General features: G+C 42.6%; 1 protein-coding gene and 1 long non-coding RNA gene across 5 annotated transcripts in view; one reads left to right on the top strand and one right to left on the bottom strand.

The window, feature by feature from the left end:
• Window positions 1–8,019: 8,019 nt before the first annotated feature.
• On the top strand, window positions 8,020–14,670 carry LOC307058040. Of its 2 annotated transcripts, XR_013811077.1 has the most exons (5): window positions 8,020–8,135; window positions 9,846–9,962; window positions 10,902–11,045; window positions 13,168–13,382; window positions 14,588–14,670. It is a non-coding gene; the product is annotated as an uncharacterized lncRNA (long non-coding RNA). The 2 variants fall into 2 exon arrangements; XR_013811078.1 differs by lacking the exon at window positions 14,588–14,670 and having other exon boundaries at window positions 13,168–14,489.
• A 138-nt stretch (window positions 14,671–14,808) lies between these two features.
• MAGI2 (membrane associated guanylate kinase, WW and PDZ domain containing 2) overlaps window positions 14,809–16,621 on the bottom strand; it is a gene marked incomplete at both ends in the record, with an annotated part of 1,325,315 nt that continues 1,323,502 nt past the window's right edge. For 2 of the 3 annotated variants that reach the window (XM_079710838.1, XM_079710839.1), the window contains one exon: window positions 14,809–15,458. In XM_079710838.1, the coding sequence (XP_079566964.1) occupies window positions 14,809–15,458 (650 nt within the window). The remainder of the gene's footprint in view (window positions 15,459–16,621) is intronic. The other variant, XM_079710840.1, reaches the window with a different exon arrangement.

Here is a 16,621-nt window from a genome sequence, read left to right as displayed (position 1 = left end):
TTTACCTGTAGAAAAAATTGCCAAACTGTTTTCCAAAGTGGTTCCATCATTTTGCATTCCCACTATCAATGCATGTCACTTTTAAAATTTTAGTTATTTTAGTAAGTGTGTAGTGATATCTCCTTGTGGTTGTAATTAGAATTTCCCTAGTGACTAATAATGTTGGGCATCTTTTTTAATGTAATTATTCGCCTTCTGTATATCTTCTTTGATGAAATGTCTTTATAAATATTTCATGCCTTTTATAAATTGATTCTTTTATTACTGAATTTTCAGAATTTAAAAATATATATATTTAGGATACAACTCTTTTTTTTTTTTTTTTTTTTTTTTTTGTGGTACGCGGGCCTCTCACTGTTGTGGCCTCTCCCGTTGCGGAGCACAGGCTCCGGATGCGCAGGCTCAGCAGCCATGGCTCACGGGCCCAGCCGCTCCGCGGCATATGGGATCCTCCCAGACCGGGGCACGAACCCGTATCCCCTGCATCGGCAGGCGGACTCTCAACCACTGCGCCACCAGGGAGGCCCTAGGATACAACTCTTATCAAATTTTTGTTTTGCATATCTTTTCTACCAGTCTGTGACTCTCTTTTTTCCCATTTTTTTTAACAGTGTCTTCTGAATAGCAGACATTTTCGATTTTTACTTGAGTCCAATTGTCAAATTTTTAGGTTTCACATTTTGGTCTATGATTCATTTTGAGTTAAATTCTATACACAGTGTGAGGCATGCATCAAGGTACCTTTATATATATCCGTTGAAAAGACTGTTCTGTCTCCTGTGAATTGCCATGGAGGCTTGTGTCTGGATGTGTTTATGGACCCTTTTCTGTTGCATTGACCTGTGCCTGCCATTTGCCAGCACCTCACAGTCTTGATTACTGGAGCTCCGAGCTCCTCCCCTGGGGTCAGTTCTGTCTCTGCCCTCTCCCCCCACCCCAGGGTATCTGGCAACGTAGGGGCACATTTTGATTGTCATAATTGGTGGGTGGAGGTCAGGGATGTTACTAGACATCCTATAACGAATGCACAGGACAACCTCCCACAACAAAGAATTATCCAGTCCCAAATGTTAGTCATGTGGAGTTGAGGTGCTCTGTGTAGCTTTACAGTAAGTCTTGGAATGAGATAGTGTGACCCAAACAGAAGCAGTTTTGGAGGAGTGGGGAGAATATTATGAACGTACGAGGTTGCTGTGAGGATAAAGCTAGACAGTATATGTAAAAGTGCTGGGCACACAGCTTATGGTAATTAAATGCTAATTTCCTCATCATTTGTTACTGCTCCTGACCTTGACCAAGTTTTCTCCTCTTTGCAGTCCCTTTAGTGTGACTTCTGCTCTTGTCCAGGGCCTACATATTCGATTTTTGAGACTCTCACCATGACAAGTACTCTGTTAATAGAGCCCTGCTTGTTTCTCCTTTGCACACACATGTCGTGCACGGCCTGGGGTAGGGCCTGGTATTTGCCGTCAAAGCAGTGTTTCTTTGCCCTTTGGCCACGTGCTCACTAAGGAGGTGTGCATGGTAAAGATGCTTAAGATCTCCTCCCAGCAAATTTCAAGTATATAATACAGTATTATTTACTATAGTCACCAATGCAACTTCCTTTGTGAAGGTGGTTCATTCTGCTGCTAAATGGTCTGATGTATTGGACAAGAAGGTGAAAGCCTCAGGCTTTCGTGTTCTGTGATGGCCCTTCTGGGCCAGGTTGCCAAAGATTAATGACCTTGCTGATGACTTTTTCTTGTCTTATGCTTATCCTGTGCTACATGGCCACCCTGTGTGGGCCCCTTGGCCAGGATGGACCTCAGAGCATTTGCTACACCTCCTCCAATCTGCAAATTTCCCCATGTGTGGCATTCATTTAATTATTCTGTCGTTCATTTAAATATGCCAGTTATGGTGACATGTTCAAGGGTTATAGTAAGGAAGAAGATAGAAATGATTCCTGCCCTCAGAGTTTACATTTTGACTGGACCAGAGGCATTAAGTAGCTTAATAAATACTCAATAAAGGTTTGTAAAATAAATTAGTTCTCCCATATTGTTTATATAATGTGAATTAATTTACATTTTGTCTATGCTACTTTCATGCTAGAACGACAGCTGAGTGGTTGCATCAGACACAGAATGGCCAGCATAGCTCAAAATATTTATTATCTGACACTTGACAGAAGAAGTTTGCTGATCCCTGGTTGGATGCCTCGGATTTGTTCAGAAGATAAGGTCATTCAGGGATGCCCTCTGTGTGAAGGGTGAGGAGGGAAGCAACACTGATGGAAACCACATGTGGTCACAGCCCCTCATGGATATGATGGTTCATGGGAACATCTTCTTGTCCAGTACATTGATCCATTTAGCCCCAGGCTGGACCACCTTCACAGTGGAAGCTGCATGGTGACTATAGTTAATAATATAGAATCGTATACCTGAAATTTGCTGGAAGTAGATCTTAAGCATTCTCACCACACACACACACACACACACACACACACACACACACACACACACACACACACACACACACACACAAGTTAACAGTGTGAGGTAATGGATGTGTTCATTAACTTGAATCATTTCACAATGTGTATGTATATCAAATCATCATGTTTTACACTTTAAGTATATAGTTTTATTTGTTGGTTATTTCTCAATAAATCTGGAAAAAATCCACAAAAAAACCTCAAAAGAAGCTGGAAAAATTCCCATGTCACCTTATCCTAAAACTGTTTCTAGGAGAGAGGAGGAAATATTCTTTCTTCTCATGGAAAAAAATACAAAAAATACTCTGAGTCAGAAATGTCTGTTTGTCCACCAAAATCTGTCCTCCCAATTTCATAGTGTGGAATGGGAGCTGCCAGACAGCTGTCCAGTCAGGAACTGCATTTCCCAGAGTCCTTTGTGTCAAGTGTGCCCATGTGACTAGTTCTGACCAGTGGAATGGGAATGGCAGTGACCTGCCATTTGTAGGCCGGGACTTCAATGGAATGCTCACTGAAGCCCTCTTTCCCCTTTGGCTATCTGGATATAGAGGGCTCTGAGGTTCTAGGGCAGGACTTCTCAAACTTCTGTGTGTGTCGGTGTCACCCGTATCTGGAGATCTTCTTAAAACACCGGGCTGGTACAGTAGGTCCAGGGCAGGGTCTGCGATCTTGCATTTCTAACAAGCTTCCAGGGGATAGCGGTGCTGTTTGTGCTCAGACCCTCTTTCAGAAGCAGGCAAGGCTCTAGGGGATGGTGGAGCCATAGAATGAAAGGAACATGTCTCTGAATCACTAAATAAGGAAAATCTCCTTCTTCAACCAGCAACTCCTGGTCTGTTACCTGAGTGAGAAATAAGCCTTTGGAGGTGGGAGTGGCTTTATTTGTTGCAGCAGCCAGTCTTCTGGGAGTGGTTCAGACGATTCACTGCTTCTGTTTGAAAGTGTCTTGGCGGAATCATTTAGGACAAAATCATTGCTGGCTGCCCCACCCCTTGAGTATGGGTGCCTGTTCCAGATAACTCCTTCGTTTTTTAAGATATCTATACCTAACTATATTTTAAGACCTACCAAGTCCTTACACCATTAGCTCCTTGATAATAGCAATGGTTAAGAAAAAAAAAAATCTGAGTTTTGTATTTGTTGACTTTGATTAAAAACAGAGAGTGAAAATATGTTTGGGGATGGTTGTGAATGATCTGGCAGGAAGGTTAGTGGAGAGCAGACCACGAGGGTCTTTGATCCTGAGAGGTCAATGTAAGGAGTTCAGGTGGAGCCCCTTAAGCAAGGGGCCAGCGAGTGAGTATCAGGGCCCTGGTACAGGCTGCAGGGCTGAGGTTGGCTGGAGGAGTTGAGCCCAAAGTGCGGTCACTCAAAGGCTGCTTGACACGAGTGACAGGAGCCTGGGCAGGGAGTCAGATGGGATACAGGTGTCTTTGTGTGTGTGTGTGTGTGTGGTATTGGGAAGAGTTGCGGTTGGAGCAGAGAGGCAGAAGGAGTCTGGACAAGTCCAAGGCCAAAACCCGCAGGGGCCTTTTGCCTGCTTCCAGCAAACATTTACAGTGGGGAGGCCAAGTTCATCTGAGGGACCCTGACCAGCTGGACCCAGTGTGCTAGAACTCAGCTAAGGATGCTCGTGGAAAGTCTCTCCCTGGGTTCTGAGCAAGGAAGGCTGGAACAAGAAGGCTTGCCCTGTCTCTGTTGCTCTCTGGTCCTGACCTTACCTTCATGAAATAAGAGCTAGAGCTGGGCCTTCTCAAGGCCTGCTGGCTTTGGGCCAGAGCTGGGCCTGAGCAAGAACAGGAGAAAGTCACGGGGAAATAGTTACTGGGTTTATTCTGGATGAAGCACCTGGTTGAGCTGCAGAAGCTAGCCTTCATTCCAAGGGGTGTTCAAAGAAAAACATCAAGCCCTGCTTTCAGAATTTTGTAAAAATAGCAGCAAACTTGAGAAAAATTGCAAACTGTCTACTCTGACTAGTCAGGGCCACTTACCATGTTGAAAGCCATTTTTATTCAAGGGAAACTGTATTGGATTTAGACATAAGGCCGGTTTTTTAAAAAATTACCCAACCTTCAGCAAGTATTTCACTGAGTGCCTATGATATGTCAGGCACCATGAGGGTTATTTGTAGAAACACAAGATGAATCTTCAATCCACATCTTGATGACGGAGAAAAGAGCAGAGAATCTGTAAGAGTTGTGAGCCTGTTTACTGATTAGATACCTGCCCAGGAAAGCTCTTCGAAGAGTTGAAACACACCAGCAGGGCTTCCTGAGTCCTCCCGGAAAGGCTGGTGGCTGCCTGAGACAGGAGCTGGGAGAGGCTGAACTCAGTGTCGGCAGCCTGTGAGCCTGCAGCCTCCATCAGAGGATGGAGAAGAAAGGCAGGGAGTCGGGAGCATAAGGATGGTCTCCCCTCTAGCCCCGTGTTCTGTGTGGGAGCCCGCATCACATCAGGTCGTCCTGCCCAATGAACACCCACCCGTGGCCTCCTGCTGACTGTGGCACGGAGGCCCAAGTCCTGGCCAAGGCCGGTTAGGCCCTGTGAGATCTTGACCCCGCAGCTCTCCAGCCTCCTGCAGGCAAGTTCTCAAAATCCTCTGCCCTCAGGTGACCGGCTGCTGTCGGGCCTCAGATTTGCCAGCTTGGCCCATGTGCCCCTTCCTCTAGGGTGGCTGAACCATCCCGGTTTGCCCGGGACTGAGGGGTTTGTTGGGATGCCCACTCACAGTCTTAAAGCCAGGACCATCCTTGGCAAACTGGGGAAGGTGTGCGGTCTCTGTGGGGTGGGTAGTGCCTGTCTAGTTTAAGATTATAGTCTCAGCCCTCTGCACACTGCCTGGCACATGGCTGACACCTGATAAATATCTGTTGAGTGAGAATTCCAGAGCAACCACTGAAGATGTTTATATATCCCTCCGTTAATAGGAACAGCAATTTAAAAATGTATATGTGTCACATATTTACCCTGTGCTCAAGTCAGAGTCCCTGACTAGTTCTTGGCACTGTGACAGGTGCTCACATCTCCTTCTCTCTCGCCTGGAGGATGTCAGTACCTGCCAGAGTGTCTCCCACCTCCACTGTACCTGGACAGGACTGCCAGGGCTTCCTCCCAGAGCCCAGGGCTGAGTTCATCTTTTCTTTGCTCAGAAACCTCTAATGACTCTCAACTGCTCCCTAACAGCATTTGTGATCTGCTTGACCCTACCTGTGTTTATCCTATTCTCTCTCTCTCTCTCTCTCTCTCTCTCTGTCACAGTATCAGTCAAAATAAACAATTCACTGTTTCTCTAACCTACTTCCAAGTTTCTTAACTCTGACTTCCCTCATGCTGTTCTATCCTTTACACCTCCTCTACCTCTTGAAATTCTACCCATCCTTCAAAACCCAGCTGAAATGCCCCTTATCCAGTATGACTTCTAACTGCCTCCAACCATTTCTGCATCCTACAGAGTCCAGCATCACCACGTCATGCTTGCTGCTTTCCATCTTGATCTCCTAACTTGAGAACAGGGGCGGTGTTCTGTTCACCTGTAATGTTTTATCGATAGTAGGTACTCGACACTGTTTAAAAACGTTTATTAAGCTGAGTTAAGTAGCTTTGCCTGAGTGAGTGCTCCGTTTGGTTCACGTAGCCCCTAAAATAATCTTATAAAACTCTAGGTCTGATTTCATTTTCAAGTCGACATCCACAGTCTTATCACAAATTTAAATATTGCAAAGGATGTATTTTCTCTTTTATATATGCTTTAAGTATATTTTATTTAAACCTTATAGTTGTAGATTTAACTCATTCAACTTAATGGAAAATAACTGCCATATAATCTAACTGGCAAAGCCAGTCTTTGTGGTCAAGCCAGACAAATAGCCAAACCACACATTCAATCAGAAAAAGTCTGACTTTATTTTAAAATTCAGGTAAACGTGGGTGCTAATTCTTAGATAGATAGGAACCCTACCAGGGCTCTTGGATTGAAGGAAGGCATTGCCTACATCAGTTCTTACTGATGCTGTCTAGTTTGCTCTCCTGAATTGTCCCTCAGGAGGGCTACATTCTCCAGTTGTCACTTTGTTTAATGCCCGAGAGGTTTTACACTTCAGGTTGATGAACCAGAGTAAAATTTAGGTTAGGTGATAGGTCTGCCTTTCTTCCAAAATGCGAAGGGTCCTTGTGTAGGGCAACTGGGAATGGGCAATTGGCAGTCCACAGGTTTGAAATGCATAAAGATGGAAGTTGAAGTTCTGGAAATAGATTCCATTTAAGCCATCCGTGCCTGTGTGTCTCCTAGAAAGACTCTGTGCCCCAGGAAGGTGTGTTCCTCAGTGTGAAGGCAGTTGACCTAGGAAGAAATCATAGCGGAGGTTGCATTTCCTTTCACATGGATACACCTTGTTAGGGTTTTAGAAAATTTACCTTCCACTCAATGACACAAGGTCACTTTGTTGCTTCACAAGATTCCCAGGTTCTTCCAGGTGAAATCACTCTCCAAGAGGCAGTTTCATCGGAAGAAAAGATCACATAAAACTCTCAGAACCTTTTAGAACAGATACAGCTCTCATTTGTGGTTGCCAGTTACCCTCCCCAGGGTCGTGGGACAGACTTCAACTTTTCTGGAGTGCCTGATCACTGGGCTGCCTGGGTGACATGCCGCCAAATGCCCAGGAAGAGGTCAGTGTACTTCTAGGTTGTTGCTCCATTGTTTATACCCACATGTTTACAGACTACAGCTGCTATTACCACCAATAATCATAATCATCTCTACACATTTAATTGGTGCCCTAAATAAACTAGACATGATGCAGAATCACGCACTGTCATTAGACATAGTGCTCTTACTAGTTTAAGACTTGGAAAGCACTCTGGTGATTTTATAGGCATCGTGTCTGGCACTATGGTTAGCTGAAAAAGAAATCTCTATGAAATCCAAATTCTTCAGCAATTAGGTCACTCGATTTCGCTGTGAGTTTGGCCTAAAAAATAGTATCAGTAGGGCAGGGGCAGATTCATCTTTGGGGATCCCCAGGCTTGGGGGGAGACTCAATATGAAAGAAAATGTAAAATTTCAAGTAAGCTTTAGGGCTTATGCAAGCTTCAGTTTCTTCAGCTTCACAGCAAACCCACCTCTACTGCAGGAACATCAATCAGGTTTCTGGTCGAGTGCCTGACGCTTGGAGTACACATTCGAAGCTCTTCTAGGCACGTACAGACCTCAGGAGCCACACACTTCACAGTTTCTGGGGGTGTGTATGATCCGCTGCTTGGAAGGTGAATCACATCGTGATGAAAGCGAGGGATTCTCTGCTGAAAGCCTGGCTGTTGTTCCAAGACAGAGGCTGCAAATTGGTGGGCTGTGGGCCAGACTCTGTCTGCAGATGGCTTGTTGTGGAAGTGTCTTGTCTTCCTGTTCAGTGTTTCTTAAAAATGTGAATTAAACTGGTCAGACTTAAAAAAAAAAACCATAAAATTTCATATAAAAAGCTGATTTCTTTTTTTTTTCTTGTTGTTTTTTTTCCTCACTTGGGAAACTGAAAGTTCCATAGTGGACTTGGACTTGACAAAATGACAGCTTCAGAGGAGGGATGTGCTTGTTGCTCCGCCCAGTCTCCACCTGGCTCTCTTCACTTTTTATTTTCCGGCCTGACCTTGGAAACATGTGAGTCATGGTGAGACCCTTGTCCTTCCAGGCCAGGCTCCTCACTTGCCTGGCCCTAGTGCTGCTTGGCCCCTGCCCTAATCTCTTTGGTCTCTGACTTGTGGTCGTTTTGATGCCCTAATGACTTTTCTTTTAGAATAGTAATCAGATGTGCAAAATTAATATTTACACCTCATTTTGTTAACTACATTGTTTTATGTGTCTTTTGCTTTTTCAGCTTGCACTTGGCCATTCTCAGATTAGTTCATAAAGAACGACATATATTTATTGTAAATATCTCAACTTTTGTGCTTGATTTCACACTTTGTATCAGCTTCTTCCCTTTTCTAAGAGTGATACATAGATTTAATTTATTTTTTTTTGGAGATTTAATTTTTAAAAAATTATATTGGAGTAAAAAATAGCTTGGGAATTTTAGGTCTCCTGTTGACATCAGTGGGAAGTCTTGACAGGACTAGGGTTGAGAACTGTTTCTTTGGGTTGTAATCTCCTTGATGGCAGGGTTGTCATCATCCTATTGTTCATAGAACTCTCTCTTCTCCCTAGTGTAGGTATTGTAGTATGTTGCAAACGGTTTTCTTGGCCATTCATTTTGGACCTTTACACTGCTTTTCACTAAATGTTGGCTTCTGCATAAACTTGGGACTTTGCATGAAAAAATTTCAGAATTAAAAGGAAAAAATGTGATGGAATTTACTGGTAATTGATACCTTAAATCCTTTTTGAAAAAAAGGCTCAGTATCAATCAGTGTAGCAAGCAACAGAAACATACTGCCAATTCATAAATGATGTAGTCAGCTGACAGGCAAATAGCAACTAGATTGTATACAAGAAAACTCTCAGTTTACTTGGGTGAAAAAAGTTAACAGATTTTGCCCTGGCAATTTCACTTTATTTAAAGTCAAGTTTCAAAGAAGTCCTGTTTGGGGCATTAAACTTATCCTTTGAAAAATCTGTGAGAACTGCAGTTTTTAAAACTCAAGTCAACTTCCAGTAATTATTTCCTTCAAATTAGCACTGCCGACAAAAGAGTTTTGTGCGTGGTCAGGATTGGCTAAGTCTAGAATAAATTTAGTGGAGTAAATGAATTTTAAAAGTAAGCTGGTGCAAAACTTGAATTTGGTTTTTATCTCTGTTAGGAGAAAAGTTTTCTTAAAATGTTGAGCTGCCTTTGATAACAGATTTTAAGTTTCTTTACCTTTTAAGTGATCTGATCTGTATTTACCTTTGAAATCTTTTACTGCCACTTTGGTTAAGTGAATATTGTTCCACAGTGACCTATGATCCTATCTGACAAGTGTTTTAAAGCTTTTTGATTTTCTTTTTTTTTTTTTTTTTTTAACAAAACTTCCCAAATCAAATCCTAATGAAGTTCCTTTAACCTCTAGCTAACTTGGGAATGCTTCAAAGGGTCCCTGAAACATCCCAAAGAGAGATATCAAACTAAGTAGGTCCATTTGGCAGGTTAAATTACACGGGAAGTATTGTCAAATGAGTAATAAGTCTTCTTAGGTTATATTAATGGGAAAATGTTATTAATATAGGTGTTCTAGAAATTATATGGAATTCTTGAAAATCTGGTATCTCCTGGTAAAATTATGTCATAATTCTAGTTATTAAAGTGTTGTATGTCACAGCAGTAACCAAGTTTCTTTGTCAATTGCATTATAATCAGATTTTAAAGGTGCCTTAAATCTTTTGTCATTATAGACAGTTATGGTTTCACTCTGATGCTTTTACAAAAATGCTTCCTCTTCAAGAAGATTTCCAGAAAGGACTTTCTGACAAATACAGGTTTCTGACTTTCAGACCATAACACTGAACTGGGTAAGAAGTTAAAGAATTCTAATGGGAAACCTGATGGCTTCATAAAACTGTTAACAGTAGGACTGAGTGAACTGGTGACTATGGCTGTAATTTTTATGGTTTCTGTCTGAGAAATAATTGGTTTTAATCTGTGTTTTCCAGATATAAGGAAACCCTTGTCCTCAAGCTAATTATGATTTATAGCAATTTGGTAAATTATACCTTTGTAAGCAGAATTGAAACATTTATCTTGCCTCTCTATCTGATCCCTCCAGAGATTGGAAACACATAGGTTCCCAGTAGCTTTATCAGATAAATTAGGAAGGACACCTCCTAACAGGTGCAGGAATCTCAAGGTATTTGGGGGACCGTGAAAAAGGAAGAATTCACCTAAATCTGTAAGACAATGTCTGTGACTTTCCTAGCCCTGAGAGGCCTTTTAAAAGTTCGATCTGAGACTCCTTATAAAAGTTCTAGCAAAGCCATTTTTTAAAAAAAAGAAAAGCCTATATGATCAATTACATTTATATAAATCATCAGACCAAGTTTATGGAGACTAGACTTACTTTACAAATTGGTCTTAATTTGGCTATATTTGGTAGAAATAAGGGTAATTTTAGAAAAAGGTATGTTTCAGTGAATATTAAATTCTAGTTTTGTTGAGTTCAGCATTTACTGCCTAAGACTGACTTCTCAGATAGTTCCTTGCTGTTATATTAAATTTAACTGAGTCATTAATAGGACACTCTTAAGTCTGTTTCTGAAGCTTATATCATATGTCTTTGGATGAAGATCAGATGTCCCAAGACCTGTAACCAGGTCATTATGTGTACTGGAAAAAGACATCTTTTAAAGGGCCATCTCCAACCTAGATGGACAGACCCTTATCAGGTACTCTGCACTAGCTCATGCACAGCAAGACTGAAGGGAACTGACTCTTGGATTAATATTTTCACATAGAAAGGGCCCCTGCACTGGACTGGTCTATAGAGAGGGCTGCTGATGTCAAAATCACCTTAAAACAACACTCAAACAGAGGAGAAACTACACTCATACCAGGATGAGAAGAAGACAACATTGGAAGTAGTCAGCTGCACCTGACTTGTAAGATCATTTATTGTGTTTTCTTGATTTCTTGGACCTTTGTATAAGAATCAAATGTTTTTCTATCATGGGCATGATCCTATGCTTGTTTTAAAATTCAATCCAGTCGTTGGGTTTGTGACCTGTGTCTCATACTTCTGGGTTACCTTGGCGGATTTCTCCTGTCCAAGGCTCTGATTGATTGGCTCTTAGGAAATTTATTCTAAAAGAAAGAAATTATAGTTCTGTTCAGGATACTGTTGATATTACTAGGTGGGGTCCCCTCACCTGGGCAATTAACACCTGCTCTGACCCTGGCCTTAAGTATGAATTTTCTTGTAAAGTTACTCAAGTTCAATCAGAGCAACAGGCAAAATTTCAGCCAAAGAATATAACCTCCCAAAATTGTGGGATGGATTTATGTGGTTAACACTAGGCTATGGTCATTTAAGTTTAAAGGCTCCCTATGTTGGGTACAATTAAACCATACTAAGGATAACCAGCCTAGGAACACGAGGAAATTGGGCTGGGCACCTTATGGACAATGCCAGTATATGATTTCCCTTAAAGGCAAGGATTGGTACAGAACAAACTAAGTCAGACAACCTGGGGATATGACTAATGGAAGCTCTCGACTTAAATTCTTACTTATGACCTTACTAATACTTCTAGCTATGTTATTTGTATATTGCCTGTTTTACAAAATTGTTGTTTCCTGCATTATCAAATGTGTGACTGAACCTCTGATAATATGATGACTAGGTGACTTGAAGCAGTTGACCACATATATAGTTCTATATGAGAACAATGATTTTAATAGTGTAACTCTAGATATGGGAAGAAGCAACAAGAGGGAATTTTTATTTCCTGGACTGTAACAGACCATTAAGACAGGTGGTCCAGAGACTTTTGACTACTGTTAATAAGGCCTAGTCCAGTAATAGCACACTGAGTGGCCTATCAATGAAATCCTCGCCTGACTTAGGAATGAGCATTCCTAGCACCATGGGACAAAATGGTCATGAAATGCCTCCCAAACCATGGTTGAATTTATGACCATGAGGGGGCCCTGCCAACTAAAAACTGCCACTTGCCACCTGCCTCTACAAGGATTAGGTCACTAGCCACTGTAGTCACTGACCTTCAACACCCCCTGAATGGAGGCCAGGGTGGAGATCAGGAATGAGCACTCTGTGCTCTGGGAGAACAGGTCTTCAGATAGTTATATATTTTCAGGAAAATATTGTATGAGTCCAAATCTTGCATCTCCTCATAGCTAGAAAAGCACTAAAATCATTAATGGGGACATGTGCTCCTCGTGACTAGCAGCAAGCCTCTGCGAAAATGTGTGCCTGACTGCACATACCCCCTCTTTGCTAAAATCTTATATAATACCTCGCCCCCTACCTCTTTGGAGCAGTTTCTCAGAGCTGTCTGAAATGCTGTCTCCTGGGCGATAGTCCTCATTTTGCCCCAAATAAAACTTAACTCACAACTCGCACACTGTGCTTTTTTTTTTTCCAGTCGACAACACACAGCCTATATAGTTGGAAAAAGAAAATAGTTTTGGATATATATTTTATTTGACAGTGTTTTAGAATATCATACAGTAAACAAGATTTCTGTAAAAGTTAATTTATCCATAGTGGTGCGTTTCATAAAAATAGTTGCTCACTTACAGTCTTTCTGTGACTATTAATACATGTAATTATATTTATAGAGATACAGCTGTACAGGGTAAATTCACAGCTAACACTACACAGAAATATTATTTGGAATGGGGTTTAGATGATGTGCTGTCTTCACAGGTTATGGATTACAGCTGCATAAAGCAATTACTGCACAAGTAGTAGCTGTGAACTGTGCAAATTAGAGTTTATGCAAAGCGTAATCTCAATTTTTTAATCCTTTTGTAACACATGGAAAATAAAGGTCAGAGGATACAGTACCGGGACGTGCAGCTACACTACAGAAGCATTGTCCAAAACCAGATTCAATAAATTAATGGCAAACTATACTGGATTTGTAGTCCAGGGGAGAAAGAGAGTAATTGAGATTAAACCAAAAGTACTGTAAACTGCTACATGTGTTTGTGCTTTAGTTTATGATGACTAGGTTTCATTTTTGGAAATTGCTTTTACAGGCTGCAAGACTCTTCACTTGAGGCTTTCAACCATATTCTCCTCTTGTCAAACAACTAAACTACACCTATGCTTGATGGAAATTAAACAGCTGGTGCTCAGGATACTACAATTACAAACAGAGGGAAAGAGTCAACCCAAGGAAGCTGTTACATGTGACTGCCGGTGATGGGACCTGATCTCCCTGTTTTACTTCTTTGACTTCAGGTGCAGGGAGGTAAGCCTTATTTGCATTTGAACTCCTGTAAAGGGCAGAATATGGGGAAGGATGATGCCTCATTCATTCAGGTCATATTAAAGAGAAACTGCCCTCTGAAACATTTGCCTTTTAATATGTGCAGCTACAAATAAGAATGCATGGATAATTAACTGAAGGTAAAATTTTACAAAGAAAGATCAAAACAGCAGAGAAGAAAGGCAATCCTTAGAATTCTCCTAGGGTATCAACCATGGACAAGGAAGATAAACGGAAAGATCTAGACAAAAAAGAAAACCAAATGGAAATAAAAGGAGAAATAATAAGAAAGATAAACAGAAAGAAAGACATGCTAAAAAGATCCATGTTCTTTAATGAAAAGAAATGGGTCATACTAATGATTTTTTAATATTAGAGATTCATTGTAATCTGAGAAATATAGGAGATACTTTGCCTCTGCTCTATCAAAGTGAAAATGAAGTAATGGAAAGAGGATTTTTAAAAAGAGCAAAATGAGTGAAATGTAACATTGCTGTCAAAGAAGCTGCTAACTCTGAGATAACAGGAAGGCCTTCTCATAAAGAAACTGCAGCATTGCCAATCTCAATTTAACAAATTGTGGTCCTTTAGTTATAAAATTGCTATTTTAGATGAAAACCAATTAAGATCTATGAGCTAAACTGCAAAATTTTGACTTACAGCAGACTGTTCCCTAGGATACGATTTTTAAAACCTTTTTTTTTTCCTACCACTGAAAATGCACAGAAACGTGATTACAGAAATGGCAGTAAAAATGGCATCACACCAATGAATTCACTAGATTTCTAATTCATCCTGCAGTATGCAGGGGACATTGCTGCTAAAACTGGTGATGGTGCCACAAGTGAGCCATGGAAACACGTCATGGGTGAACAGTTCTGAATGTTTCAAAGAAACCTTTTAACCCCTGTCTAGATATGTCCAGAACAATTTATTTACAACTCTTCAGATTAAAAGATATAATCTTGTCTCAATTTCAGCTTGCTCCGTGCAGTTTGATTTTTAAGGCGATATTCCAGTTTGTGATTGCTCTTAACTTGTCCAGTTTCTTGATATGTTTCTTGATATAAAGTTTGGATGACATCCAAATCCTTCATGCAGTGGGGGAATTTTTTTTCTTTCTTGTTTTACTAAAGCTACACTGCACTCTCTGTGATGTTCTTCATGTTATTTTGGTTCTTCCATAGCTGCCAAAGCCCCCGCCATGGAACTGGGAGCTTTAGGATCAGTTTAGGTCTGCCATGGATGCCATATGGACCATGCTTGTTGGACACGTGGGACTTCATGTCAGTGCTCCCAAGCCTTGGTGCCTCGTGGATTTATGCATGTGACAGTGAAAATAAATTAAAACGCCATGAGACGGAACCTAAGAAGAACAGCCTGCAGGTATTGAGGCAGGGCAGTGGGCTCATCTGCCTGCAGCCGAGGCACCGGGTTTGAGGATGCCCGGCAGCTTGTCGGAGCCTGGCACCTTCCAGGGCCCTGGCGCAACAGCAGCCTTGCGCACAGGGGTTCCCCCCGGGGGCCGCGTGCCCTGCCTGGGCCCCGCACGTGTGCCTGCCCTGCCCTCGGCCTCCCGCACACCCCCGCCGCGGCCTGGGCCCACGAACGCAGGTGCCACTCCAGGGCCTTCGCGCCGGCCGAGCTCGGGGCCCACTGCCGCATGCAGCCCCTCCTTGCTGCTGGCCCGCGCTGCGTCCACTGCTGTGGGCCCGGGTGCCCTGGCCTCTGAGGAGGGCCTGCTGGCCTCAGGCTGCCCCTGGCCACCAGGCACCTCCGTGAGCCTCGGCTGCACGGCCCTCTGCGGGCTTGCCGAAAGCTCACTCTGCTCCCCGAGGCGCTGCTTCTTCTGGCTGCCGGCTGAAAGCTCCTTTGGTTTCCTAACGTCGTGTTCCCTTTTGATATCCCAAGTTGGGTCTGGGCTTATCTGGTTGTTAGGGTCGGATGGTGGGGCTGGATGTGATGGAGAGAATGGAGAGAGGACGTCCTCGAGGGAGACGCCTACTTCCGGCAGACCTGGGGAGGCAGCAGCGGGAGAGCTCCAGGAGCTGGAATCGTCTGTGGGGCAGGAAGCACAGGCGTTAGAGCCGTGCAGCACATGCTTTTCACACTCCTGCAACCTCCCTCCACATTGGGAATGAGAGAAGGCGGCCAGGGGCCACTCCTCTCAAGGTCCCAGTCCACTGCCACCCCCGCCCTCACTGCCAGGAGGGCAGCTGACCTTATCCCTGGGGATTCTGTGTTCCCCATCCTCTTTACACCACCCCTTCCCTCTTTGAGTGTGCAGGAAGGTGGTTACAAAGCTCAGGCCTAACCCGTCCCTTTGCCTTGGCCCCTTCTAACTTCCTGCAGTGTCATCAGGTGTGCCAGCCCTGTGTGGATATCTGACTTGGAGCACCTGAATCAGTGGTTCTCAAACTCAAGGATACATGTGAATCACCTGGGGCAGTTTTGAAAAATACAGATTCCTCAGTGGTCAGACCCAGAGATTCCAGTAGGATAGGGCCAAGGAATTTCTCTGCATTTTTAACAGGCACCCAGGTAATTCGGAAAATGGTTGGGGGAGTAACTTTCTCAACCATTAGGTGTCACTCAAGACATAATTCTTAGCTACCACCAGATACAGAATTTAGATAAATTCATCTATTAAAAGGTTCATTATTCCATTCAGGGACAGAGGTGGTCAGCCAGGACAGGCTGGTGTGGAAGGATTGGAACCCTTTTGTGAGGTTTTGCCTGCAGGTGTTAGAAAGTTTTGCAGAAACTTTGACTTCCTGGATGGACACCCTTTAGGAGCTCCTTCCCATATATATATATATATATATATATATATATATATATATATATATATATATCCAACTTTCCTTTGAGGTTATATTGTCAGATTTGTGTTCCAAGATTCAAACAGGTAATATGAAGCTGCCTATTAGATGTTCAAACTTTATGGTTAAAACACAAATTATTTTATTCTGCAAGAACCTGATGTTGGTTGGAGACAAGATGGCAGCGTAAAAGGACGTTGAGCTCACTTCCTCTCACAAGCATGCCAAAAGCACAACTAACTGCTAAACAACCATTGATAAAAAAGACTGGAATCTACCAAAAAAACAATCCAAAGACATAAGAAGAAACCAAGAGATGGTAGGAGGGGTGCACTCATGATATAATCAAATCCCATATGACCCAGGTGGGTGACCCACAAACTGGAGAATGATTATATC

Source organism: Hyperoodon ampullatus (genome assembly GCF_949752795.1).
Source record: "Hyperoodon ampullatus genome assembly, chromosome: 9".
Classification (NCBI taxonomy): Eukaryota; Metazoa; Chordata; class Mammalia; order Artiodactyla; family Ziphiidae; genus Hyperoodon; species Hyperoodon ampullatus.
The sequence above is the reverse complement of the archived record's forward strand: the minus strand, read 5'-3'. Positions and strand labels throughout refer to the sequence as shown.